At 43.3% G+C, this 27,253-nt stretch overlaps 3 protein-coding genes across 9 annotated transcripts in view; 1 reads left to right on the forward strand and 2 right to left on the reverse strand.

Moving 5' to 3' along the window:
• The window catches only part of arhgef28a (Rho guanine nucleotide exchange factor (GEF) 28a), a 46,745-nt gene extending 34,520 nt beyond the window's left edge, over positions 1–12,225 (reverse strand). For all 6 annotated transcript variants that reach the window (XM_086187251.1, XM_086187252.1, XM_086187249.1 and 3 more), the window contains exons 1-4: positions 11,975–12,225; positions 8,282–8,347; positions 1,480–1,627; positions 836–1,210 (exon numbers count right to left, since the gene is read on the reverse strand). In XM_086187251.1, the coding sequence (XP_086043377.1) occupies positions 836–1,210; positions 1,480–1,627; positions 8,282–8,314 (556 nt within the window). In that variant the 5' untranslated portion in view covers positions 8,315–8,347; positions 11,975–12,225. The remainder of the gene's footprint in view (positions 1–835; positions 1,211–1,479; positions 1,628–8,281; positions 8,348–11,974) is intronic.
• A 2,670-nt stretch (positions 12,226–14,895) lies between these two features.
• Positions 14,896–19,837, forward strand: ankra2 (ankyrin repeat, family A (RFXANK-like), 2). Its single transcript, XM_086187125.1, has 8 exons — positions 14,896–15,535; positions 16,447–16,605; positions 16,698–16,763; positions 17,385–17,482; positions 17,563–17,688; positions 17,884–17,950; positions 18,060–18,140; positions 18,814–19,837. The coding sequence occupies exons 1-8, from the start codon at positions 15,241–15,243 to the stop codon at positions 18,867–18,869; spliced, it is 948 nt and encodes a 315-aa protein (XP_086043251.1). The 5' UTR covers positions 14,896–15,240; the 3' UTR covers positions 18,870–19,837.
• Positions 19,838–20,507: 670 nt separating this feature from the next.
• Positions 20,508–24,732, reverse strand: btf3 (basic transcription factor 3). 2 transcript variants are annotated; one of them, XM_086187126.1, is made up of 6 exons: positions 24,643–24,732; positions 23,483–23,551; positions 23,090–23,203; positions 22,787–22,988; positions 22,624–22,680; positions 20,508–21,010 (listed from the first exon to the last, which is right to left on the reverse strand). In XM_086187126.1, the coding sequence occupies exons 2-6, from the start codon at positions 23,549–23,551 to the stop codon at positions 20,964–20,966; spliced, it is 489 nt and encodes a 162-aa protein (XP_086043252.1). In that variant the 5' UTR covers positions 24,643–24,732; the 3' UTR covers positions 20,508–20,963. The 2 variants fall into 2 exon arrangements, with proteins under 2 accessions (XP_086043252.1, XP_086043253.1); XM_086187127.1 differs by having other exon boundaries at positions 24,580–24,708.
• Between the last annotated feature and the right edge of the window lie 2,521 nt (positions 24,733–27,253).

Below are 27,253 nucleotides of genomic sequence, written 5' to 3' on the forward strand. Positions count from 1 at the left end.
GCTGGAGCCCTGAGATGAAATGAAACACCCCGTCACCTCCACAATGGCACCAGTGACCCAGTTCCAAGAGCCCCAGTAGTGAATACTGAACATGCTCTTCATGCAAAGCTCAGCAAACAAGAATATCATTGTCACAGAGACCAGTAAACAGTGCACAGGGGGGCTCAGGGACATTTGAACCGCACCTGGGTTTTGCATAGATATTTGCCTTTTCTACGCCAGCCTCGCACATGCACTGCTGTGATGGGGGACGCTCGTTTAGAGATCTGAGTTTGTTGTAAGCTCAAGTCAATCTTTGGTCTCATTTCCTTTCTCTTTCAAACTATATCAACTTTGCACTGAACTTTTCCAAACTAGAAAGCTTTTAGTCTGGAGACAATAATGAGGAAAAGACATATAATTTGAGTTTTGTCCTCATTTCCACATAATGAGAAGAGACTTTCCCCATTCCAAGGTGAGAAATCACACAATCTGATGCCAACTTCTGTGTAAAGTGCAAGGGGGGTATTGTGGGAGTTGACTTGTTAGACACAGAGGTCTTTGAGAGAACTCTAATCTGACTTGGAAGGAATAATGGCAGTAATTGCTCCGTCTTTGGAGCTGGCCAGCCTCTGCCCATCTGGCTGGCCAGTCCTGCACATCATGTGATCAGACAGTCTGTGTCTTATCAACATATGAGGACTGACTGGATTTTGTCCAGCTTTTGACATTTCTCAAGTTCTCTGTCTCGATACAAAGGAAGACGGTGAAATTTCATGAATGGAGCTCAAATCAGTGAGTTATAAACACGATCACTTATTTAAGCATCAGTGACCTCTAGCAGAGACAGCCTTACCCTGTCTGGACGGCTGGTCAGTGCTCCTCCACTGCTGAGGGAGCTCCATGTTGGCCAGGGCCTGCGTGATCTTCTCATCCAGCTGCCTGAGATCAGCCTTCCAAACGGCGCTTTGTCTCAGCTCATCATCCCCTTCATAACAGTCCTGCTGTCCAGCAGAGAACTCATGGCATCCCTGTGTCGACGTGGAGAACCTCTTCAGGACTTCAAGGTGACTCCAGGGGCCGAGCTGGTTCCTGTTTGTGGTCAGGTACTCTGCTGCCTCCTGGGTGACGTCCCTGATGTATTCAAGAGATGATTCAACCCCACATGGCTTGACTTCATCTTCGGCAATAAAGTAGGACGTGACAGAGACGACTTCCTCAAGGTCGTGACCTGTTGGAATGAGGGTAGCCCATGACAGAGGTTAGGAGGGAGCCAAACAAAGACTTGCAAGGACACAGGGCTTAAAGCAAGAACAGTTCTGCTCCTGGACCACGTCCATATTGAAGATCGAGCCATTTTACTGTATCGTTTTTGTGAACTCTAATGTGATGCAGGCGTGTCATCCGCCGGGCTTCGCTCTGTGGCTCATAAACTGAGGTATGAAGGGAATATTCTGTAAGAAGCCCCGGGGGTTTTTAGGGGACGAGCGATAGACCTACCAGGAACTATGAAGAAGAGCTGGAGTTCATCGTCTCCTCTTCTTGCTGCTGTCACATGCGTAAGTCTGGAACCTTGCAGAACCACATAAACCTCTGCGATGCCTGGAGCGATGCCTTGTAGCAGCATTACATGGGCCTCCATCTGTCCCTGGAAGGAGAGAAGGACAGTCACCATCATGACAGCATCAAAACACGATTCATAGAAAACAAAAGCATCCTACATTAGACGCTGTCACAGCGGCTCCCCGTTCTCACAGCTCCTGAATAGCAGGAGGAGGTCTTGATTATGCAGCTTTCTCTATAACAAACATCTATCTTTGCATCACCCCGCTGACCTCAGCTCACACAGTTAACAGTGCTGATTGTACTAGACAGACGCGAACGAGAGGATGGAAGGACATCAGTAATTTTCTCTCAATGGGAGAAGGCGGCCCCCCACCGAGCGTCTACTTCATGATCCACCTTCATGATGGGATTCATTATTTCTGTTACATCATTGACCTCGCCTCATATAACCTCTGTTTTCTCTTAAATCATCCCAACAACCCCGGAAACTTTCTAATAGTAACTGAAGTCTCTGTGTGTACAAATACAGCGCTTCAAGCTCAGTGTAAGTTTTTCTTTTTGGATTATTAGCTCGCCTACCCTGGCATTGTTTTCCTCCAGGGACTGACCTTTACCAGGGCTCAGCTTTGAGCGTATCTTTCAAGTTTGAGAGGGATTGCATACTCTGAGTTCCAAGCCTCCTTATCTTCTATTTTCATGAGCTCAGCTGAGGGTTTCATCTTGTGATTTATGAGGACATTCTGATTCCACCCTGATTGGCTTGTACCTTGGCTCCTTGATCTCTCATGGTTCAACTTACCTGGAGTGCTGCTTAACTTTAGAATTCATCCTCAGGGCGGAAACAGAGAGAACACCTCTGACATGGATTCAACCCCGCATTAAACCACAAGATATGAAAACCAAATAAGGTGCAGTACAACTGACACTAATATTCCTGGACTTAAGCCTCCTTGCTAACACGTCCGCCTCCCACGGCAAAGGGGCGGGGCTCCAGCCTGGTGGAGCACTAAATTGTACAGCACTCCATCCAACAATAGTAATTATCTCGCCATGTTATTCTCAATCCCAACACTTGGTCTGAGAGTCTTGGGAGTCAGCAGGAAGCAGCACTTTTTGATGCTGTTTGCAAACAACAGACTGTTACAGTTAACTGACTTTTCTTAACCTGAGTCAGCTGTGCATTTGTGTAGTTTAAGAAGCCAGATTTTGCAAAGGGAGAATCGTGTTCGGTCCTGTTGCAAACATGATAACGCAATCATACTTAATCAGAAGCGGCCTGTCCATGCAGTAACTATGAACCTCATTGATGGCCGTAGGCAACCATGATGAGAGCCTGTCACAGTGACCTTGACGTTTGACCACCAAAATTTTTTCCCGTTCATTCTGGAGTCTCAGTGGACATTTCGATGTCCAGTTTGGAGAAATTCCCTCTTGGCATTCCAAAGCTGTAACTGGAAGAAAAAGGCCATCATCCATCCATCCATTTTCTATACCGCTTATCTGTTAAGGGGGGGGGGGGGGGGTGGAGCCTGTCCCAGCTGACATTGGGTCAGAGGCGGGGTTCACCCTGGACGGGTCGCCAGTCTGTCGCAGGATCATCAAAAGCAATTAGGGGTTCAGTATCTTGCTCAAGGATACTTTAATATGGCCACCAGGGGAAGTGAGGATTGAACCAGCCACCCTTCAGTTGCTGGACGGCCACTCTACCTCTGGGTCATTCTGTCCTGGAAGAAAAAGGCGTTCTGTCAAATAGTTTGGAAGGAGAAGGAACCAGGGTCTCTATCTGAGGACTTTACTATGCCATGCATACACTACTCTCATTGTCATGACAAGTTTGCTTTAAACCCGAGCTACAATATTTCCTTCCTTACTTTGGAAAATGGTGGTCTTCCCAAACTGAAGTGAAGGATAGGGCCACAGACCAAGCTCCTATCTGACAAGTACGCGTTAGATCTTGACTACGCAGGGAGACCACGGCTGGAACAGAGTCCACATCTCAAGACAACATCAGCCAGCCCATCAATCACGTCTTGGAGCTCTTGAGAGTTTGAGTCCAGTCCAGAGAGGCTCAGTAATGCAACTTGTGTTATTGGTTTGGACTGATAAGAGTCAGACTTCGGCTGCACTTTCTCAACTTGTTATTTGCCCTACCACTCAGTGCCCCGCTGTTACTGTTATCACTGGATGTTATTTCTCACAATACAAAGATAACGCTTGGCTTGTCGTTGTTGCAGCCTTCCTGGTTTCTGACGAGGCCAGTTGGACAAAGGGCTTCCATCTTCATTGTGCACATTTTAGAATTTCATTCATTTTATAAAGATGCGGCAGAATGTCTTTGTCTTCAAACCACAACTGGACTGATGTGACTTTGATCTGCTGAGTTTATGCTAACATGAAGGAGCTTCGCTGGTAGCGTTACACAACTCCATAATGCCAGTTTTCAACAGATTTAATAGAGGGGTGAGGTAGCGACCAAGGAAGAATTTGCAATAGCACCCCTGCTGGTGGCAGCGGGAACTTACTTTTTGTTTTAACACTTTGATATCTTCCTCCGAGTGGCTCCACTGCATTCACTTCAAATTTGGTCAGAAATGGTTTTAGAACTTGGTGAAGGGTTACTGAGAAGACCACCGATTTCCGTTGAAGAGCGTTACCGTAGCGAGGTGGCTAATTTGGATTTTTTGCAAAAAGACACTAATCTGTAGCATCTGGACCCCATATTGTCTCATCGTTTCAAAGCTTCACACATTTGATGAGCGTCCAGGTCTGAAGAAATCTAAAAGCTGAATTTAAGTCAGCCATAGCGCCAACTAGTGGTGACAGGATGGAATAAACTTCAATTGATTCATTTAGCCTTCACTCAGCTTTGTATTTGCTCTCTGTTGCAGTTTTTTTTTTTTTTAATCTATTTTATGTATTTTAGTTTTGCTCTTCTTCCTGTTTCCTCTGTCTGACATCCAGTCTGGAAATATTTTAAAAATTATCTTTCATCATGTCTTTAATGTTCAGTCTTGGTTCTAAAGCACTGACATTTTTATATGAAGGAACAAAAGAGTTTATTTTTATGAAGTCCCAATTACCGTGCGTTATCTTCACGCGATGAACAGAAACATAACATACGATAAGGTCGTGTTCTCCTGCCAAGTTTCACGTTAGGAGGGATGCGATCTCTGAGATCTCTCGCCTTCTATCTTTTAGATTTAAGTGTTTTATGAACATAAGACATAAGAACATGTGAACACCTCTTTTTAATATCCTGTGATTTTCTCTTCCCTCCTCCAGGGGAGCGGTAGTTCCTGTCTCATTGTCCCAGTGATCCGCAGAAGCTTCGGATGTCTTACAAAAGCCCAATCTGATAAGACAGAATTTGGTTGATCCAAGCTGTATCTCTGGTGCCTCGGGGAAGAGGAAGGAGAATGTTTACATGACGATAAGACCTCAGGCTGATTTGATCTTTGGCCTTTTCTCCGGGGCTTTATCATGACACAGCCTGATCCAGTAACAATGAAATATTCAACACCTTGTTGTTTTACCTCACGCCGCCTCGCATATGGGCAGTTTCAGGTCAGGAATCGCGTGCTGATTGTGGAACACAAACACAGAGAGGTTTATCACAAATCTAAAACGCAACTGTGAGTAACTGGCGTGTATTTTGTTTAATATCGCATTACGCTACTGACAGTAAACATGATCTTATAACCGCCGCGTGTTTTGTCCATTCACCAGGGGAAAACAACATCAGATTTACTGGCTGTGGTCTCCAGGAAACCAGCTCTAGAGCGCTTTGCCATGATCTCTAGAGTGAAACACGTGGGTGACGTCAGGGAGCGAGATCCCTGCCACTGCAACAACAAAAACAGCTCCAATAACAGCCAGTTCTCTTCGGTGAGGACCTGACGTCAGCAGGGTTAATATTCTCTGTTCAGAGGATGTTTCAGCAGTGTGACAGTGTCGAATTTCACTGAAGAATCAGCTCGGATTCTTCCAGATGATGCCGTGGATGAAATTACAAAAAAAAGGGCTTCGGAATTTGACCAGTGAAAAAGGGAGCACGCTATTACATCCAGGAAAGCTGAGTTTATTTTACATCCGAGTTAAAAGAATCTAATCATGGGACCAGAATCTTAAGGGAGATTGGCAGCTGGCATTGTACTGGAGGCGTTCTACTCATACTCAGCTAACACACATACCTCTGATTTAATCTTCTGTGCAAATGAGATACTAATAACTAGTCTCCATGTCAGGAAGGCTGTCAGCAACACTGGCATGATTCCATTTCCAAGAGCAGACCTCTTACATAATAGCGCCAAGAAGAAATAGCTGGATTTTGTGGGAATGTTTCCTGAAATTATGAATATATGTTGAGTCTGCCGCGTTTGGTGTTAAGTCTACATTTTTCTTCCTCTTCCTAATTGACAGGGCGAGGTTCCCTATAGGTTTGACACGGGCAAAGCAAACGCAAACACAGGACTTGCTAGAGATAAGAAACACTTTCAACCTGTTGCTGAAAACTGAACAAACACACTGCAACAATACCTAATATCTCTTTTTCTGAGAACTTTGTACTGAGCTGCCTGGGAGTGTAAACTGCAGGGGAAGTAGACAGTGATTCAACTTTTTGCAATTTTTTTAATGCATAATTTCGATATTTTTTAACTGAATGAGTTGTATGAAAAATCTCCACTGTGCCGCTTTCGTGAAAGAGTTTGGCAATATGTTGACATATGTTGAATATCTTCTAAGCGTAGTTTATTTTATTTTGTGGTCTCCAGTTTTTAAAGGAACACATGGGCGTATTTTCTATCCTCCCCAGAAGATGGAGACGCTTCTCTCCTCTGTGCTGCATCAGGGGGCTGAGACCCATGCTAGTTAGCTTAGCACAATGAATGGTGAAAGATGGGAAGTGTTAGCATACCTCCCTCGAAAGTCATTAAATGCACCTTTTCAACATTGTGGAATGACAATAATAATAATAATAATAATAATTGTGACTTCCTTCAACAAAACAGACTTAAAATAAATGCTGACTCAGACTCCTAACTAAGTGATTTCAGAAATGTTTGAAATGTCAGAGATCATTTCAGAAATTACACTTTCATTGGATTCAGTTTCATTTCTCGTTGCCACACAAGGCCAACGTGTTGGATCACATGACGTGATTTTCCACACCTGAGTAGTCATGTTGCCAGTGAAGATTCAAACCTCTAGTTCATAACAATCTCTAAAATAACGATATTTCATCCTGCCACGTATCTCTAAGTCCCAGTGGATGTCTGCACCGAATTTGGAGAAATTCCCTCGAGGCGTGTCTGAGATATCACATTCATGAGAATGGATGAAGCTACAGATGAATGGCTGGACAAACCGCCGTCAGCACGGAGGCCTAAAAATCAGGGGACCACTCAAGTATTTCAGACACACTGAGAACCATTAATGTCTGACCTTCAACCCATTAAGACCTTGTAAAAATACTTCAGTGAACACATGAAAACATCCTAACCTGCTGATCCATCCTCAGGGAACCATGAACATCTGACAGACTTCATGAAATCTAATCCTCGCTGTGGTATTACAGTCTGGACCACACTGGCGGTCCCTCCTGAAACTGCTGCCATTACTCATGCTAAAATCCTACTTGTCGTTTATCTGCGTGTCTTTCTCTTACAGCAGACTTGAACAGCTCATAACGCACCGCACGCGTCCTCTCTCTGCTCGTTAGCTTTGTTCAAACATGTACACCTCCACCAACACAACCACAAAGATGGCATTGGCTCCACATTCGCTGCCTGTTGTTGAATGCGTCCATTTCTCCATTGATCTAACCAGCATGAGCGTATCTGTAATGGACCCGACACTGAGTGGTGCTCCACCATAAAACTTTACTAGACGCGTTACAATAACAGCCTTTCTATCACAGCCGAGCCTTCACAAAGACCGCCATTGAAATCTGGATCTCATTCAGCAGTGAGAGTAGCTCTCGTTGAGCTATGACCTTAGAGGGTGGAGACGCCACTTCCTCCTAATGGAGAGGTGTATGTGTACACGGTGGAGCCCGTAATGGTTCACATGCCTGGGTTTCAGACTGCTTCTCAATCAGCCAGTGGAGGGAAGGAGTGAGAGACCCCCCCCCCCCAAAAAAAACAAAAAACTGGTGACACAGCAAAACAAGCAGACACTCTGCTTACCAGAAATCTGGCAGTGCTTCAGTGAGTGGCCCACCCAAGCTTCCTCACACACATGGGAGATCAGGGGCGGGGGGGGGGGGGGGGGGGCAGGCTAAAAACTGGCTGAGGGAAGAAATCTACAATATCACAAAGGGGTTGGACAATAAATCACACTCACGCTTCCAAAAGGAGGAGGAGCCTAAGTACGCAGTGAGGATGGCATGACTGGGGGATAGCTGTCATTCTGGCTTGCCTGTTCATGGTGGAAGCCATGCTTTCAGAGAGCCTTGCCAGTGTGGGGGCAGGCTGTGCAAGGCCTGGTTTCCCCAGGGACTGGCTCTGGTTTCACCTGCGACACAAGGCTCGCCAGTTAGCCCGTGCACAGAGGGACAGTCAGGACCACAAGAGAGGAAAGGGACGGCTGGAGGGAAAGACCCCAGTGTGCTGGAGAGACGGCTCCAAAGTTCATGTTTGCAGGCAACCGCACCCAAAAAACACCCGAACAGACCCCTGGACTACATTGCCACAACTTCAAAGGATCAAAACTGGGAGCAAAACATGCGATCACTTACGTATAAAGGCACCTTTCTTCTGTTCACCTCCATTTTCTCCCCATCCACCGGCTGCCTGGGGAGTAACTGCAAGGCAAAATCAAACGTTTTACTGTACAATCATTCGTTTAATCGATTTTGGTATTCGTAAGTGCAGCAGGACATCACGCGATTACGCATCAGTAACGTGGCTTTTGAGGACATTTTGTGTCTCAGTGCTGTGCACTTTTAGCTCATTGTGCATGAAAGGACGTGCTGCTAAATATCCTTCAGTCAGACTGAAAGATTCAATGTCACGTGGGAAAAGCAAATACATGATAGCGCGTGAAATGACAGTGTAAGTCACATGACCTTAGGTGATTACAGGCTAGTCCCTTAGAGGACAACAAAGCCACTAAACTCACATCCTATGATGGTTTAAAAACAGCGTATAAAAATACACAGAGCAGATTTTTGGGTTACGGAAGAGAGACGTTCACACCCTCTACAAAGTGATGCTCTCCTTACAGCCCTCAGGACCGTTCTAGCGGAACCTTCAGGAGCCACTGAATCCGTCTGTCAAGGCAGATACAGCGGTTGAGGAGAGGGTAACTGTATCATCACCACACACCCGATCCTCCGTGACTTCACCCGCGGATCTGAATAGTGCATGACTTCAACGCTGCACAGTGGAGTCAGCTCGGCACGCTGCACCTCATCTAGAGGTCTAGACGCTCAGCATGAGATTCATTTTTGATTGTGGCGTCCTAATAATCCCGTCAGGGCTGTATCAAAGAAATCTTGTCACTGTCAGGATGTTAAATTTCTCCACTTATCGATTATTCTTTTGGTATGTATCACATCTCATGTCACACACCAAAGTACATAACTTTCCAGAGCCAAGGGAGACATCTTGACATCTCAAAGGAAAAGACAAAGATTAAGTTTAAAAAAACAACAACAACAACAACAGTAATACATCACAAAACTTCCTCTTGTGATACAGTATCGATAAACTGGTGCAAAACATCTCTTTGATGGATTAAAACAACAAGCATGACAAGCAGATTCCAATGTCCCCATATAGCTTAGCATTTTGGCTAGCTGTTTACTATGTTGGTTACGGCGGATGCACTTAATACATTGTTCTTGCAAGTTTTAAAAATTCTGAGAAACAGACGCCACAAATTTCTACTTTTTTTTTTAGGTTATCGTTTCTGTTAGGCACTAAGATATACGGTCCGCGTGAATACTCGAATCTGATTGGCTGATGAGCGTACATTAATTCCGAATATACCAGTGCCTTCTCAGTAGTTTGAGACAAACTTCCTGCTCGCCTTCTACAACTATTATTTGAATTTGGTTTAATCCAAAGATGACGTTCCTATTGTGTTTGTGTGAACAAACAGACCAGGAAGTAGAATGTGAGTCAGTGTCCAGTCACATTATACCATAATTCACCGTATTAGTTGTCCTTGGGGTTTGTCTAACAATAATATCACTATCACATTTACGTGCTGTACAACTCTTTTTAAAGGACATCTTATCAATAGCAGCACAACGCCTCAGGTCTGGGTGTCGGTGGTTGCTCCTAATCTTCTTTATTGCCACCGAGCTACACCCCGTGATGTGGAATCAGAGAAGGCTGACGTGTCATAATCTAGAATAAACATTGCCCTACATTTGCAGGTTGTGGCCCATTAAGTCAACAAATGTGAATATTCATGTGTCCTTGTGTTTATGTAAGGGTTAAATGATAATCTGAAGGATCAATCTGAATTTGACCTTCTTGACTTCAAGAACTTTCAACCAACATAACACGATCAGGTGACCGAGATAAAAACACGGTCGGGTGAAAGTGACGTCTCTGGCTTGTGGGCTGCGTTTACATTTGTATCAGTCATTGTCCTCAGCCTGACTTTAACCCTGGCATGTTGAGAGGGAGTAAGAAACCGGACCTGGCTGACGGCCACGCGCTCCAGAACAGAGCGTGAGAAAAGAGATTACGCGTAATGAGAGAATGCTCGCTGTCAAAACGTATTTAGACAGCAGCTGTGCATGTGATGCAAATATGTTCAGATGTGAGCAAGTTGATCCTGTTGTCCTTCGACGTCTCCAGCTGATGCGTGATTGAATGATTTAATTCCCCTCACATGATAAGCTTTTTAAGGAGGCATGACTGTGCATCACATACATACTAAAGCTAGAGAGCGTCATGTATGTGCAAACAGATGTCTCTCGTGTTTGAGCCCTCGCCGAATGAGTTCTCACAATGCTCATTGGGCTCACTGCTGCCAGGTGAATCTCTCGCATGAGGATGCTACTGAGCATGCTCTATGGGGACACAACCAGAGACAGCTTCTTCCAGTTAGAGGAACTTCAATGTGGATAAATAATACGAACTGAGCGACTCTTCTACACTTCACAAATGCTATCAGGCCACATGAGTCCAACTCCAGGAGTGAAACGAGTCATTCTGCAGAAGATGCGTGATGCTAAAAAAAAAAAAGTTCTACATTTTACAGCGGAGCCTGCTACCCTGGAGTCGGCTACTTCCGATTAGCCTTCTGCCACACTTGAGTGTCGATCGATGATTAACTGTGCAGTTTTTCTAGATCTTCCACATATTATAAGACCAAAATGATCAAATTCTGAATGTGAAATGAGTAGTTTCACAGAGATTGTGGGAGCTAGGGCTAAAAACTGCTCATTCTTTGTTTTACAGCTGAAAAAGTCCTAAGTAAGCAAAGACAGAGGCGACTACTTCCGGTTAGCCCTCTCATAGCTTGAAAGTGTAAAAACAATATAATCGTGTGGCTCTTCTAAGCCTTCCATCTGATATCAGACCAAACAAATTAAATTTAAATAGTGAAACTTGTCATTTCACTGTGACACACACAAAAAAAAACAATTCATTACCTGCCTTTGACAGTAATAATACGTGTGCTACAACAGAGGTGGCTACTTCCAGTTAGCCTTCTGCAAACTTGAATACGGATAAATGACGTAAAACGATTCTTGCTGAGTGCTGCGCTGTCTTACAGCTGCAACAGTAATACCAGAAACTACACTGATACCTGTATGACATGAACGTGTCGACAACTGCTTGTAATACCTGTTACTGCCAACAGATGGAGACAAAAACGTCTGCAGCACAGCTTTAAATTTGCATGGCTCACTTCCCAGAGGATGGTCAACATTGATAAATGCGAGAATGAGAATTTGCTACTCAGCCATCAGCGACATCGTCACGTGAAGCAGAGATGTGAAAACTTTTTCCAGATTACTTTCAGAAACACAAAGATGGGAGGCCAATGTCTAAGGTACAGAAGCGGAGCAGTGTAATACAACAGCCCTGTTGTATTTAATGCAGGTTTGCAGTATTCCTGTCAACTGTCACTGTGGAAACAGAACACTTGTACCCATTTAAACATTTCCCACATGTCCCGTAACCTCAACTGCTTTCACCCAGACGTGAAACTATCTAGGGTCAAGAAAAACTGTTCTCGCAGGTCCAAGTTTGACACGAAGAGTGAGAGCATTGACGTCGTGCAAGTCTTCCAGGTTTATTACGTGCTACCCGTGAACGCACCATTTTATTCACCCCAATTCATAAAACTACAGATGCTCAAAAGAATGCAAACACTGTTGCTACGTAACTGCAGTTCCTTTCGGCGTTCATCGGAGGACACACAAAGCCCGAGTTTTCAGTTTGAACCAGCTAGTTGCCATTACCTGCTGTCGTCCCTCTCAGCTCGCCAGTGGCTCGGGTCTGTCGTCAACTCCTCTCTCGCTCTCTCTCTCTCTCTCTCTCTCTCTCTCTCACTCTCTCGCTCGCTCTCTCTCTCTATCATTCAGCACAACATAATTGCTTTGTCCAGATCCGTATCCAGCATTAGTCTCATCCGTCCCCTCACTCCGGAGCTCGTCAGTCGGGAGTTTGTTTGCAGGTGTCGCCGGAGTTGTTTCTCCTCCTTGGAACCTGCCCTCCCGGCCCTCTGGTCCAGCCCCCCTCTCACTCTCCCCTCACCGGCAGCAGGAGAGCGGCAGGCTGGCCAGGAGGCGGGACTCTTAAAATATGTAGATTTATGTATACGTTATAGTTCATTTGACGTCCACTTTGTTTTTACCTTAGACCTAATAAATTCTTGTTGGGGGCATGTTTGTAACCTCTACTATTCGCTGGTGGAGAGTAACTATTTTCACTCAAGTGCAGTGTCAATGCATGTGGACTTGAGTCAAATTTGCATTTTAATAGGCTTTGCACCTCGACATTACAAAGGAGGAATTGTAATTTTTACTCCACTTCATGTATGTGAACCCAGCTGTTACTTCGTGGAGGCAGGTTTGTTTAGAAAATGAAGATTACACGATTTGGAACACTTCCTATTACCTTTGAAGGGCTGAAATACACAAATGTTAACTTGTACTTTTCATCCTGAAGGCAGCTCAGTATCAAATACTTATTTACTGTCATTATAGACAGGTTGAATTTTGAGTGGAAGCTACTATTTTTGACCAAAGTACTTTATTCTTACTAGAATATTTCTACTTCTACTTAAATTACCCCACAGCCTGTTCTATTCAATGGTGATAGTTATGTGCATTTTTGCAGAACTTTTTTTTTTTACTTCATTGATATGAACCCAGCAGTTAATTTGACGAGACAGATTTTCCAGAACAGGAAAAATCCTGATGAAGACTGTTCACAATTAAATTTGAAACCTGCCAACTTGTAAAGAGGACACAAACTGAGCGGCTCAGCTGTAACACACCACATGACCTGAAGAGGTCAGTGTTTTGAGGACTGAACACTTGAATTACTAAAATATACAAAAATGGCCTGCAGGGTGTGTACTCTTACATTCTAAACTTAAGTAAACTCAATGTAAAATACTTCTCCATTTCTTCTGAAGAACAATTTTGAATGGAGACTTTGACTTTTGACCGAAGTACTATTTTATCTGGGTATTTCCACTTTTGCTGAACCTTAACAGAATAAAGGAAATGCGTACTTTTGCTGCATGATTCTAATAAAGACTTGTGGCAGCTTAGACAGAGTTTGCCTCAGTTTATACTTTCTTACTCTACTTCTTCTCTACTTCTCTCCGGGAAACGCTTCATGGTATCACAGATAGAGGCGATAGGTCTCTGATGAAAACAAGCTCATTCATTTTAGCTCAAAGCATGCAAAGGTAGTTGAAGGTCAAGGGCGGTGTGATGACGATGAGTGGTCTGAAGCTGGCTTAATATAGATTAACTGAATATGTCCACATTCATGTTCATTTTTTCGATCATTTACCAGCCGTTAATATTCATGTCACTGATGTACGTCATAATAAAACTGAATCTGGCTTCAATGTTAGGCACAGCTGGCCTCATGTTGGAATCCCGGGTGAACGTTTAGACTGGTTGTCTGTGTAGGTTCTCATTCATCCAGGTCATCGTAGATCGAAGCGAAGTAAAATCTGGTCAACTGGACGTAAGTTTATCTTGAAGACGTTTCACCTCTCATCCGAGAGGCTTCTTCAGTTCTAGTGAAGAGTGTGGAAACTCTATCTGGTGACTGGTTGTCACCAAACTCACTGGAAACATCAGGGGCCTGTTTATAAGTGCTGATGGTAAGAAGCAGTTTCTATACATTTGATTACAACATTTAGGGACCCAAAACATAGTCTTCAATTATTCTGAGATGTTTTGGAACAAAGTTTTGGAGTACCAGTGACATCAGCTCAGTTCTGTACCACAAGTTGCATGAGATTCTTTACTTCCTGATGCCCCTCTGCTAGATACAAATCTCTCAGGTCTCCATTCTGGTCATAATCAGTCTCAGAGGACAGAGAAGTTCACAGACACTGACAGGAAATGAGAGGAAGACTTTCCCACCCTTCCTGGGTACAAGCACACTGACAGATAATGAGAAGCAGATTAAATATCCAGAATTAGGTCAAATTTCAAAGCTAAAACAAAACTGTCTTACTTTAAACACTGTCAGCAGTCTGTGTTAATTCAACTGTGCCAACAAGAGAGTTTTGTGTCGCTTAATTGGAGACTTGAGACGATTATAGGCTACATAGAAAGCAACAAAGCTTCTACAATGCGATCTTATGAGACTGCAGCGCCATCTGCTGGCCAAAGACTGACAGTTAAGAAAGGCATGGGCAAGTAAGTGGTGGGGTATAAGTATATATAAATATATATAAAAATTGAGTTGAGTGTTAGGTCCACGCGACTTTGTACTGTTTTTAATCGCTCCCTGCGTCTTTAAGGGGACCAAACCATGAAAGCGAAAAGTCATCCAGCTCATTACGGGGTCACCAGATCCCACAGGTAGCAGTCAAACGCTGAAGGCCAGTAAAGTGCAACATTAATGCGTATCATAACATGCAAAATTCATGTGCTTATGAGAGAGCTCCAAATTAGTAACACGTTAGATGTAGACTGGACATGTAGGTAATACCTCTTTTTATTGCTTCTTATATTTATATGAATATTTTACTGTGCAATTAATTGTTTTCATACATTGCAAACCTGATTTTATTCCAGTAACTTCCATTTATAGTACTCGGGGATTCCAAATCAGTATTCAGCATTGAACGTCAATCAAGCCAGTATCGGCGTCAGAGGTTCCTGAACTACAAGAGGGGAAGCTTTATAGGTGATGCACTGCGTTGCGCAGGCGCATTAGTGAAATATTCAATGAAGATGGATGCACCTATCATAGAAAAATGTTGTTGTTCTACCGAGTAAAGAATTAATTTTTGTTTAGAAAAAAATGTGTCAGAAGACGAGGCGTGACTCAGTGTTCAAATGACGTAACTCCAGTCGGTGCGCGTGATCGTTTACGACAGCATTAGCTAGCATGCTAACTGGTAGCTAACAGATGTTGTTTACAGAGGGCCCCGTTGTGCTAAGCTGCATTATTTCAATATAAATTGTCATCGCATCGCGGACTTGTATCGGTTCCAGTGGAAATTCAGTGCGACGGTTCCGATCCAAAGATGGACACCATGTCAGCCTCAGACGGGACGGCCGACTGTCCTCTAGTACCCGAAGACATGGAGGAGATGTGTGTGATGCCAGACATCAGTGGCATCAAGACCGAACAGTCGGTGGGGGCAAGTCCGGATGACCCAGGCAACCAAAACGTGGCCATGGGGATCAAGTTCATTCTGCCCAACCGCTTTGACATGAATGTTTGCTCAAGATTCGTGAAGTCGCTCAACGAGGAGGACAGCAAGAACATCCAGGACCAGGTCAACTCGGACCTGGAGGTGGCGTCTGTCTTATTCAAAGGTAACCGAGATGGTCACCAGCTCAGCGGCTGGAACTGAACCTGGGCTGTCCTTCGTTTTCTCTATTCCACCACATGCACTGATTTGAACGAGTCTGCCTGCCTTAGTCATAGTCCATACATACGTAGGCTATTAATATTTAAAACCACCCCTAATCCAGAGGTGTGATTAAATCATGAAAATTCACCTTCTTATATTAAAGTACAACAAATAAAGTTACTGGATGTCTCCAGGTCCTTGAAATGTTCTCAAATGCATTCAGTTTAACTTCATAGTGAAATGTTAGCTCCAAGTAGTCGTACATTTGAATTTGTGTTCTTTATTGCTTCAAAATGACGACTCAACTAAATCGACCCAGCGTTGATTCGTTCAGTTAGTAGCTGGCAGAATTACTCCAATTCTTTAAAAAGGTCATATTTCTTATGTTACAATTTTTCCATCCTTTTGCCTGATACTGTCACTTACCTGGTAGCAAAACTGTTCATCTTTACACTTGCCTGCAAAACTTAAATACGATGTTTTTTTTTCAACAGTCAGTCTTAAGTTTTGATTTTTTTTTAAACTTGAAACTTTATTAAAAGCATTAAATTGAAGTGTCCTGTACCTGCAGACGCCCTGAATTATAATGAAAGGAAAACCAGAAAATGTATGATGTGGAAAAAGATACACTTGATACAAATATTTCCGTTGCATCTGATGTTGGTGTGCATAATTTCATCATTGGCATAAAAACTAAAATTACAGAAGTGCTTAAACGTTGCAGTCAGGTGGAGACACCAGCTACGTCCTCCTCCTGCGACACACACACTCATTACGTTGACTGCTTTAAGTGTTCGTCATCTTAGAGATGAATCTGGTGGAGAAAGTTTCATGGAAATACATTCTCTCACTCGTTCATTCCCTCCCTTTCAGCCGAGTGCAACATCCAGACGTCGCCATCTCCTGGTATACAAGTACGTCACGTTTACACGCCATCCACCACCAAACATTTCTCCCCCATCAAACAGTCCACCACCCTCACCAACAAACACCGCGGCAATGAGGTGTCGTCGACGCCTCTTCTGGTGCACTGTAAGTCCCTTTGATTTTCTTTTTTTTTTTGGAAATAAAGTTCTGCTTTTTAAAGTGACGTGGGAACTAACAGCGTGCATGTTTGCTTACAGCTTTATCCATTCATCAGCTGGCGGCCCAGGGCGAAATGGTGTTTTTGGCCAGTAGGATTGAACAAGGTAGACGGATCATCACCACGCTGCAGGGAGGAAATGATGTCACACATTTAATCTCACAGCTGTAATTGTGTCATGTAAAATACAGACAAATGTAAATTTGTACTTTGTATTTAGCAATGCCAATATGCAGGTGTGGAAACATCGTCTGCCCATTATTTTTTATTTTTATGACATTTTTTGAAACTGCAAATTATCCTACCTCCATCATCTATTTGTTTGAGAACCAAATTTGATGGATCAAACATATCAAATACGTATTTTAGCCAACAGATATTTATTGCGTTTTACTCCCTAATCACAGTATCCTGAGTCAGTCAGGCGCTACAAATAATGTGCCGTAGTGAAGTAAAGCAGGGTTCCCACATGGTCTTAAAAAGTATCAAATTTGATTTAAAATATGTCTTTTAGGCTTCGATCGGATTTTGTCCAAGTGTCGTGTAACTTCTTTGTCATGCTGTTTCCCTTGACAACAAGGTTCAAGGCGAAAATGCTTGAGAGTCTTCGGAACAGTGATTTTTGTGCAACAATAAAACAAGTTTCAGCGGTGCAATTCAGATGTTTTCTTGTTGTAAACACACATCTTGACTGTGTTGCTGCTATTTTTTCTTCTTCCATTAATAGAGACGGTGATCAACCTACAGGATGAGGAAGGGTTCACTCCTCTGATGTGGGCGGCCGCACACGGACAAATAGCCGTCGTGGAGTTTCTGCTTCAGAACGTAGGAAACCAGTGAGCCGATGCTCCCGTCTCATCTAAGGTGCTGTGTTTTCTTAGACTGCTCTCTCTCAATGTACTCAGGGTGCTGACCCCAACCTCCTGGCCAAAGGGAGGGAGAGCGCCTTGTCCCTGGCCTGCAGTAAAGGCTACACGGATATCGTGAAGATGCTCATCGACTGCGGCGTCGATGTTAACGAGTACGACTGGGTAAGAAACCAGTATCAGCGTGACAGACTTCAGCGTGAAAGATCTTTGACCTGATTGTTGTAGTTACAGAATCAGTCAGTGACGTTCACTTTCAACCGCACAAAAAAAAAGAAACAAAGTTGATTCTCTCAATCTCTGAGAGAGAGAGAGGAAAGGTTCCACGTTAACCCCTGCAACGTTCCTCGTGTGTTGTAGAACGGAGGAGCCCCTTTGCTCTACGCTGTCCACGGCAACCACGTTCGCTGTGTGGAAATCTTGCTAGGTGAGGACAAGTCTGAAGAGACTCACCTGTACTTTGTGTTAGAGGACAAAAATGGTGATATTTTAGGCAATAATAATAATACACTTTAATGTCTTTGCACGACTTCCAGAGAGTGGCGCTGATCCCACCATCGAGTCTGATTCTGGGTTCAACGCGATGGACATGGCTGTGGCGATGGGCCACCGCAACGGTGTGTGTCGAACCAGACGACGTTCCAATCATCAGACAGTTCAGCGCCGCAGCCGCGTTGTTGACGCGTCTCCTCATTGTCTTCGGATGCAGGGTTCAGATTTTTCAGCTAAAACACCAAAACTCATTTGTTTCAAGATGATGGTTACGCTGCGTTGAAGTGCGTCGCTTTTAAAAATCCAACCAAATACTGTTAAGAAAGTACAAGTCCTAAAAACGCTTTGGTTGAGGTTTGGTTTGCATAAAACCCAAAGACACTTGGCTGTGGTTTAGCTCAGCAATGTGAGTTTGTTTGGGTTTAAATTACTTTCAACCCCACAGTGTAACTTTTGTTGTCATGGCAACCACAATCACCCATTTGTCTGCGTGACAGAAGTGTTTGGAAACAAAAAAAGAAGTCATGACAAAATCTGGCGTTTTGTTGACTTTAAACATTAAAACCAGTGGGACTGGAACAGAGGCATCTGATGGCAAAGGCTGGTGTTGTGGTTCCACCCAGCCTCCTGCCTGACACTCCCACGCCACTCAGGTGTGATGTCACTGCCTGTTACAGATGGACTTGCACGTCCGAAGCTTGAGTTCTTACGGCATCGCAGTTCAATCGAACGTCAGTGTTTGACAAATTTGGAGGTGGGAAACCTCGACACTGATTTTGAACTCTGCTGCTTGTTCAGTTCAACAGGTGATGGAGGCCCACGTCCTGAAGCTGCTGATGGGAATCAGAGAATGAAGCGTTCAGCCTGAGTGGAACGACGCTGGGCTCGGCTCGGCGGTGCAGGAGAACCCACGCGGGAACCGCTCCTATTCCAGCGTCGCATCATCGCAAACATTTCAAATAGAAGTTTTATGAATTTGTAACAATTGAACTGTCAAACTCTCTCAACCTGTGACCCCCCCCCCCCACACACACACACACACACATTTAGTGTGGACGACTAAATTTGATAAAACATGACTGACAGGATTTGAGAGTTAAACCGATGCGTGAGCATGTGCTGCTCGCAGGCTAACCCGCTGCCAAACGTGCAGCCCCGGCTCCAACTCAGCACGATGGTTTTGTTTTCAGCTCTAAACTGGTTTTACTGGTAAATGCTTGCCGGTTGCTGCTCCCTTGTTTCTCTGTCTCGGCCAAACTTTTCAAACCAAACTACGGTGAATCTCTCTTTAACCGTCAGGAATGACGAGTACTGCGTGGTACCTCAGAGTGAAGACGCGTCTGAGACGAAGAGTCAGTTCTTACAGGTCGCAGCGGTTTGGCGGTCCTGAAGAGCTTTGTGTTGCTTGTTCTGTTTATTTATTTGAATAATTTCAACATTGTGTTGTGATTGTGAGTTTTTTCCCTCTGGTTTGGTTGGTTTGTAATTCTGTGTCCTCCTAGGAAAACTGTCACACCTCATTTACATGTAGCAGGAGAACGTGGTTATAAGCAGGTTTGTTGGAGATTTTTATGGTACAATAGTCATCAGTATTAAATTATTATTGGTTCAAATGACCTGTAACGACATGGAAACAAGGGTTTTATGATTGAAAAAGTTCAAGAGGTTTTTAAACCCATTATTTTGGTTTGGCTTTTCTGGAGTGTTTTAAAGCTGCTTTGGTTTTATTTATGATTTTCCCCTTTGTTTTTATCAACATTTATTATTATTGATCATTTTAATTTATTTAATTCTAATAAAAAATGTTGCTCAATTGTTTTGTGAAAGATTTCATAATTTCAATTTTCACTTTTTACTGTCATACTTCTTTTACAACCCTTCAGTTTCTTACTAAACTGATGTTTTTGCATGTTTATGGTGAATTTTACTTTAAAGGTTAATATCTTGACCCACGTCATTGATAGTACTACTCATTTTATTTAAAACATGCTTTGTGCACGCATACACACACACACACACATTACATGGTTAACACTTACCATTTTCCATGACTTTCCAGGATTTCTCCACACCTGGGGATCATTTTCATGACTGTACATTGCCTGAAACTCCAGAAATCCACATCAGTTTTTACCAGTGTATAAAACTATAATTGACAACTTACATGGTTTGTTATCATGAATATTAAAGTACATCAAAGTTAATCAGGAGATTTCTCTGCTGATCTTACCGTAACTGAACCACATATATGAATTTTTCCATATTCCGTGATTTCCCAGGTTTTCCCTGACCGCGTTAACCCCGAGGACCAGTAGGATGAGCATTCACTGGACGATCCTGTGTTTTTCCATACATCAGAGGAGGCTACTGAGCAGTGTGATGTTCTCGGTTCTGCCCTGCTTAGATCAACCCAATCATCTACAGACAGGAAACTATGGTGTTTAGCAGTGGAATTCTTGCTCCAGGGGATGAAAAGCACCACATTCTGAGAGTTTATTGACAGTAGCAAAGGTTTATTCCAGATATGGTGGTTTTAGCGAGGCCACAAAGAGTTATGAAGGCTCAGTAACATGGAGGAAACAGATCAGGAGCCCTAAAACACCACGTTTGACACAATCTCTCACTAGCTGGACATGCAGACCACAACAAGCATTGGTGGCAAAGAAGAGGTGGAATGAGTACTAAATAAAACCAACCGAAATACTGCCACCCCAGTCATAATACTTTAGAGTACTATTCTAAAAAAATTACTCAAAAATACTTCACTGAAGAGTACGCAAGTACTTTGTTCAGGTGTTGAACTTGTTTCAGAATCCTCACAGCCTGAAGTTGCCGGGTTTAGCCATGAACTTGAACTATTTACTCTCCACCTCTTGAAACAGACAGAAAGAATCATGTGCGCCACATGGTCCTGTCAAGTTCTGACACTCCAGAAAGTCCGGTTTCCTCTAGTTAGCCTCATCCTTAGACGCTTCGTCGAAATTCTCCACCAGATCTGAAACAACAAAAGATTCTGGTGAATTTAGAGTCCATCGGCCTCTCAGAGGTGACGGAGCACAATTCAGGATAAGTGTGTTTATGTGAAACCTGATCCTCTTTGCTCATCTCTCCCACTTCTATAGAAACGACAATGTGCTGCACACATGAGGCCCTCACAACTACTGAAAGCAGCTGTGAAAATGATGGTGCGCAGCATCAAAAAGTTTGCTTCAATTACTCTGTGAAATGTGAGAAATCTTCCTCTCCACGTTTGGTCTCCAAAGGGGGTCGGGGGGTTAAAATGGAAACAATTCAAAAGGTCTGAGTAAACATGTTCCTTTAGTGGGAGAACAAAAAGGAAACTTCACTCCAATAACAACACGATGGCAGGGACTGTTAACCCTGCGCCACCAGGCCTCAACGGCTCCCACCGCTGCATCCATGTGTAAGAACTTGAGCTGGAGGGAGGAAGTCCTGGGAAACGCCGCTCAGCTTATTCTAATAGCAACCGCATGGACCATTTTCCTCACAAAAGAAACCTCTTAAGATCCTATAAACAGTGAACATGAGATCCAAAAGCTTGTGTTGCACCATTATCTAAATTCACTCAGGACTCCCCTGTGATACGAGCTGAAAAGAAAAGCCGGCTCTGTTATTCAACCCAGAACAGAACAGATGAACTGTGTAAGAATTCTTCCAAAAGATCCGTTTGATACACGCTGAGATTTAAACGAGATTATACCGGCGAACGCCGCCAACGAATGTGACAAACGAAAAGATCCTTTCCTCTGCCGCTCCACGCGGGACGTTTCAGCTCACTCTTTACCTGCTCAGCTTTCAACTTCACCGCCAATTCTTTAGAGCTGGCTTTTTTTTTTTTTTTTTTAATTTAGTCTCATCTTGTGTCAGATATCCTGGTTTTCCTTGGTCAAGTCTTAGTTGAGTGAAAAGTCTGAGAATTTTAGTCAAGATCAAAGAAATTTTTCTGTATTTTTAGTCAATGAAAATAGTCCTTAATTCTTCTGTTGTGAGCCTACATGTGTCTCTCCTGGCTTTTCCACCTAGTTTTAGTCTGTTGAATTAATTACTTTAGTTTTAGTCTCATTTTAGTCATGAGATTCTTAATTTTAGACCACATTTCACTGACAAAATTACAAAAAGTTATGCTTTATTTTCCTGTTTCTGCTGCTGTAACAGTGCCAATTTCCCCACTGAGCGACGAATGAATGTCTATCTTATCTTATGATTCTTTTTGGCTGCAGCAGGAAGATGATTTTAAGGAAATAGATAACAATCACAGTTTATCAGCTCAGGGTGAAACACAGTGAGACTAGCTGATGCACACCGGGGAGCACTTGAAGGGTTAAAGTGAATATTGGACCCAAACATTCACCACATTGACAGAAAAACAACTAAACCCATTCAGACCTTAAAACACCAGGAAAAACCTGTGGCGTTTCTGAAAATATCTTCCTAAATCTGAAGGGCTTCTGAAAAACACATCCAATCTCAGCTGAAGCCTCCAGTCTCCACCGCTGAGGCAGGCAGATGGAACATGCAAACTAAAACCAAATGCAACAGGACTTCCGCAGATGGAGGTAATACACACATAAGTATTCAAGTGCTCACCTGGAACTTCATCGTCTTCTTCTTCTACTGTTGCAATCGGTGCTTTTCCATCTGTAGCTGCAGAAACAGGAGGGACCGGCATGTTTAAACGCTCGAGTGAACATCAAGGCAACAGAACCAGCCATGAACAGAAGTCAGAGGGGACTGTGTGATGAGTGCTGACCCTGTTTAGGCAGAGCCTCAGCCAGTCTCCGCAGGCTGGTCAGGCTGTCGGCGCCCAGCTGGTTCAGGATGCCCGGCAGCATCTCGGTCAGCTGCTTGGTCTCTGCGTGGCCCGTGATAGTGAAGGTGTTGGCGGCGAGCGAGGCCTGCACTTTGGGATTGTTGAAGTGGATGACCGTTCCTTGATTTGTAAACATGTTAACCTGCAACAGAACAAACGTGTTGACGCTGCATAACTAGAGAACAAATCCCAGCTGAAACCAAATATTGTGTGTGTGTGTGCGTATGAGGTTCTCAGATGTACCTCTTCGATACCAGAGATGTTGTTGACGCCGAGTTTCTTTAAGGAGAACTGCAGCTTCTTGTCATCTGCAGTTGCTGTTCTGTGCACAACCTTCTTCTTTCTGCGAGCACTTCCCTACACGGACGATTCATACAAACAGGTTTCTGTGTTCACATCCGGTTCTTCATCGAGCTCCATGTTTTCAACCATTCTCCTCCCAAATATCACAACAACCTGGAGGCTACATAAGCGGAGTCAGCAGTTTACAGTCTATTTAAGTTCCTTCTTTGGTCTACAGCAAAACGAGACACTCTGCTCTTTCACACAACTTTAGAGTTGTTGACATTAAGAAGGACATTAAAAAGCAGGAGGAAGATGAAGTGATCCATCATTATGATTCTGTTTGACAGTTACCTTTCCGCCGATGCGGACTTGTGCCTGTAGTTTTGCTAGTTTTTCTTGATTCATAATTGCTTCTTTCATCTGAAAAACAAGGAAAGCAAGTGTCACCACTGCAGTATAAACTCAACAGACCGAAATTAATTTAAAAAAGGGATAGTTAATGAGAGCAACAAGAAGTGAATTCTCTCCAAACATCACGCAAAGTTGGTTGAGATATAAAACACACTACGAGCGAATTCTGACAAGCCATCTTTGACAATAACACCCAGCTGCAGTGTTGCAGACCTGAACTCAGGCTTTTGTACTTCAATCACGCTTCTTATCAGCTCCATTCATGAGCTGACGGTAGCTCTCACCCTATCAATGCTCTAGAGTTATTCTGCTTTTGCTCTCGATACGATTAAATGGCGGCCATCCTACGAATCGACCAATATCAATCACAGATTTAAAAAGACTGACCCAGACATTAATGCCTTGAGCAGTGTTGTTTTGCAATAGTTTTAGACACTCATAATAATAACAATGACACTAACAATAACTACAACCGCTTCCCTTCTGATTAATGCTCGTCAGATGTCTGAATGCGCTGTAAACGTGATGTAAACAAATGACAGGATGCCAGATACACCTCAGTTACCGACACACAAACACGGACGTCAGCTAAGGGTTAATGAATGTGTGATAGTCGGCATTACCAACACTGATAAAAGCGTTGGATTAGACACAGTAAAGCCAGCATAAAGCCATCCGACGCGCCCCTGCTATAGTAGCTAGTTAGCAGTTGAGAGCTACTTTCATTGCCTTATCTAGAGGAAACAGCGTAACAGTATGCAGCTATTGTCAAGTAAAACAAGACAAACACAACAAAGATAACCTCGAGGTATCTCAAGCTAACGATTGTTAGCTCATGCAGTAAACCACTGAGGCGAAACAAGCTGCGGTTTTAGCTTTGGTGCTAGAAGTTGTTGGCTAGCTTTAGCTAGCTTGTTAGCTAGCTGTGTGATAGTGCGGTGGCCGGCCTGTCACTCACAGTCCCTCACAAAGCCAGCAACGCTAGCGTCAAACCTGGGCACATCTCAGCCAGCTAGTCAGAAAAGGCTTTCGGTTACCTTTTGACGTCGGACCGGGGACAAACACTGCGGGGAAGAAGGTATTTAAAGCTCCACACTGACCTGTAAACTAACAGCAGACACATGCGGGAAGCAAGATGGAAGTCAGAGAGGAGGGCGGAAGTGACGTTCCGCAATAAGTGTTTTTTTTTTTTTTTAGGTGTTAACTTCGTTTATCCTGCCCTGGATTTAGACACGCAGGCAACACTGCAACACCCTTTTCGAATCACATGAACTATTCTTACACAAAATAGTACACAATACAGTAGTGGAGGAAAATGTACACGGGTTCCACTCAAGTAAAAGTAGCAATATCCAGGTAAAATACAACTCTGGAAAAGTCTCCGTTCAAAATCTCCCTGCAGTTGCTGGGTGTCTGATATTAAACATATTTGAGTATTAAAGGTTAACTTTTACACACTGCTCTCTACCTCTAAAGCTCATGATAAGTTCCTATGCCCAGGAGTCAGTTGACCATTTTAGCAATCATCATCATCTGTAGCTGTGGGTTTATTTCCCCTGTAGTTATTCAATGTAGGTGTCAACTGTATGTGTTGCATTTCAACACATCTATCTATCTATCTATCATCTATCTATCTATCTATCTATCTATCTATCTATCTATCTATCCATCCATCCATCCATCCATCCATCCATCCATCTATCATCTATCTATCTATCTATCCATCCATCCATCCATCTATCCATCCATCTATCTATCTATCTATCTATCTATCTATCTATCTATCTATCTATCTATCTATCTATCTATCTATCATTCTATTTGTATTGGCATGTTTGCACCAATTGAATTATAATTATACAGTTAACAATTTATAATATGATAACTGATATATTATACTTGAATTGTTCCACTTGAAAGAAGATAGCCCGACTGTGTCTGAAGACATTGACATCAATTGTCCTCAGACGCAGAAAATGTGTCTGTTTCTGCCTGGAGACCTGTGCCCCCCATGTCTCACTACATGAGTGCATGTCCACGGGTTTGTCTTAAGACGACTTAAGACATCCTGAGACACAAAAATGTCTTGAGACAACTTGTTTAGAGTTATTAAGACGTGTTCAGAGGTCTCAGGACGAGTTGATGACTGAGTGTGTCTGAGAGGGTTGAGCGACGGCCGTGTGACAGAGGCGCCAGCTGTAGTGACACCTCTCCCCTCTGTGGCTGCCAGTGGTCAACAAGAACATGAATAACTGGAATAGATGGAATAAACCTGACTGTGCATGAGGTGTCTGCAGCTGACAAGACTGGACGACGCCGCTGTAGCTTGGTCATCGTGCTGGTACCTGAAGGGTCTATGTTGTTTCTGAGACGCATGGTTCACTCGAGGACCACTCTTAAGGACTTTCTCCGTGTTCCCAAAGTGTGCAGAGGTTGAAGCTGGAAGGCTACTAGGAACTAGTTACTAGTTACTACTAGTTAGTAAAATCTTCTGTTTTTTCTTTCAAAATCTGGTTGTGTTCTTTTCTTTGTGGCATCACAAAAAAAGTTTGGAAGTAAATCCTGGTCCTCTATTCAGGATACACATGAGCTTTTGGATTATTGATGAATACCTCTGCCCTTTGGTGCAGTTGAGGTAACTTTGAAAGACTTTTCTCTGATTGTTATCGTAATTTGTCATTAGTTCCTCTCTACGGAGCGGATTTGTGGATTAATTGTTAAATTCCAGCATACAAATCAATTTAAAAAAAAATATAGGTTACCAGAAGAGTACAAATGCTTGTCGCTGGGGGTGTAAGACAAGTTTTAAATGACTTCCTTCTCTTTCCGTAATTAAAAGGTGAACTCCTGGCCTCTTAAATACAAGTGTTGTATTTCTGAGGGAACACTTTAAAAAGTATACATGTAATTTCATAGGGTTCTCATTCTGTACCTCCATTAGGATCAATAAACGTAAAAAGTTTTTGTTATGACAGATGCATGATCTTTTTGCCGAAGTATCAGCATCAGAAGCTATTTGTCATTTTCAATAGGTGTCAGTCCAGTATACCATAAATGTACAATAAATACACCATAAATGTACTATAATTATACTATCAATACAGTCAAAGTCTCTTCTGCATCAGCTCATCAGGTGTTCTGAAGGAAACAAAGAGGCAAATGTAATATCTGGGCTTTTCACAAAAGTTTTGGAAATAAATTCATAATGTTTTTTTCACTTTTTTTTTACAAAATATGAATGTCATATCCACTTGTTTTTATAGCCTATGATCATATCCTAATTGGTGATATTACAATCCAACATGAAAGCCAACATCTTCAACAACTCGCGTCTTGTGGATTGATTCTCTGTCGAAGCTGTTGAACTTCGTTTTTTGGGCTGTTTTCCTGTCAATCAGCAGATATGAAAGCGACGATAACGTCAAACACGTCGAAAAGTAGCTCTGATTTGCACCAACGAAGCATCAGCAGCTTCTCATCCAGTTCGTTTATCTTAGAATCGAGCTGTCAAAAAGTCCGTGAGGGCAAGAAGAGGGCCCGCCGAGACTGAAAATATAAACGCTATTTCTGCTGGGTTCATGCGTTTGTTCCTTGTGTTCTGGCCGTGTCTCCGGGCTGGGCCCCCAGCACGCACAGTTGGCTCCCCCGCATCGCTTGTCCTGCATGTGATACGCATCACACACGTCACATGTCCCGCAGACCCCTCTCTGG

The sequence above is a fragment of the Aulostomus chinensis genome, chromosome 19, assembly GCF_037954235.1.
Source record: "Aulostomus chinensis isolate RoL2024-O1b breed Wild chromosome 19, RoL_Achi_v1.0, whole genome shotgun sequence".
Lineage (NCBI taxonomy): Eukaryota > Metazoa > Chordata > Actinopteri > Syngnathiformes > Aulostomidae > Aulostomus > Aulostomus chinensis.

Bases quoted from the DNA above. Each gene is read 5' to 3' on its own strand.
- ankra2 (XM_086187125.1), top strand. From the start codon at position 15,241: ATGGACACCATGTCAGCCTCAGACGGGACGGCCGACTGTCCTCTAGTA. The intron at 17,951-18,059 runs GTGAGGACAAGT...CACGACTTCCAG, and splicing joins CTGTGTGGAAATCTTGCTAG to AGAGTGGCGCTGATCCCACC. The intron at 18,141-18,813 runs GTGTGTGTCGAA...CTGCTTGTTCAG, and splicing joins GGCGATGGGCCACCGCAACG to TTCAACAGGTGATGGAGGCC.
- btf3 (XM_086187126.1), bottom strand. From the start codon at position 23,551: ATGAAAGAAGCAATTATGAATCAAGAAAAACTAGCAAAACTACAGGCA. The intron at 23,204-23,482 runs GTAACTGTCAAA...TCGTCCGTGTAG, and splicing joins AAGTCCGCATCGGCGGAAAG to GGAAGTGCTCGCAGAAAGAA. The intron at 22,989-23,089 runs GTACATCTGAGA...GTTCTGTTGCAG, and splicing joins ACATCTCTGGTATCGAAGAG to GTTAACATGTTTACAAATCA.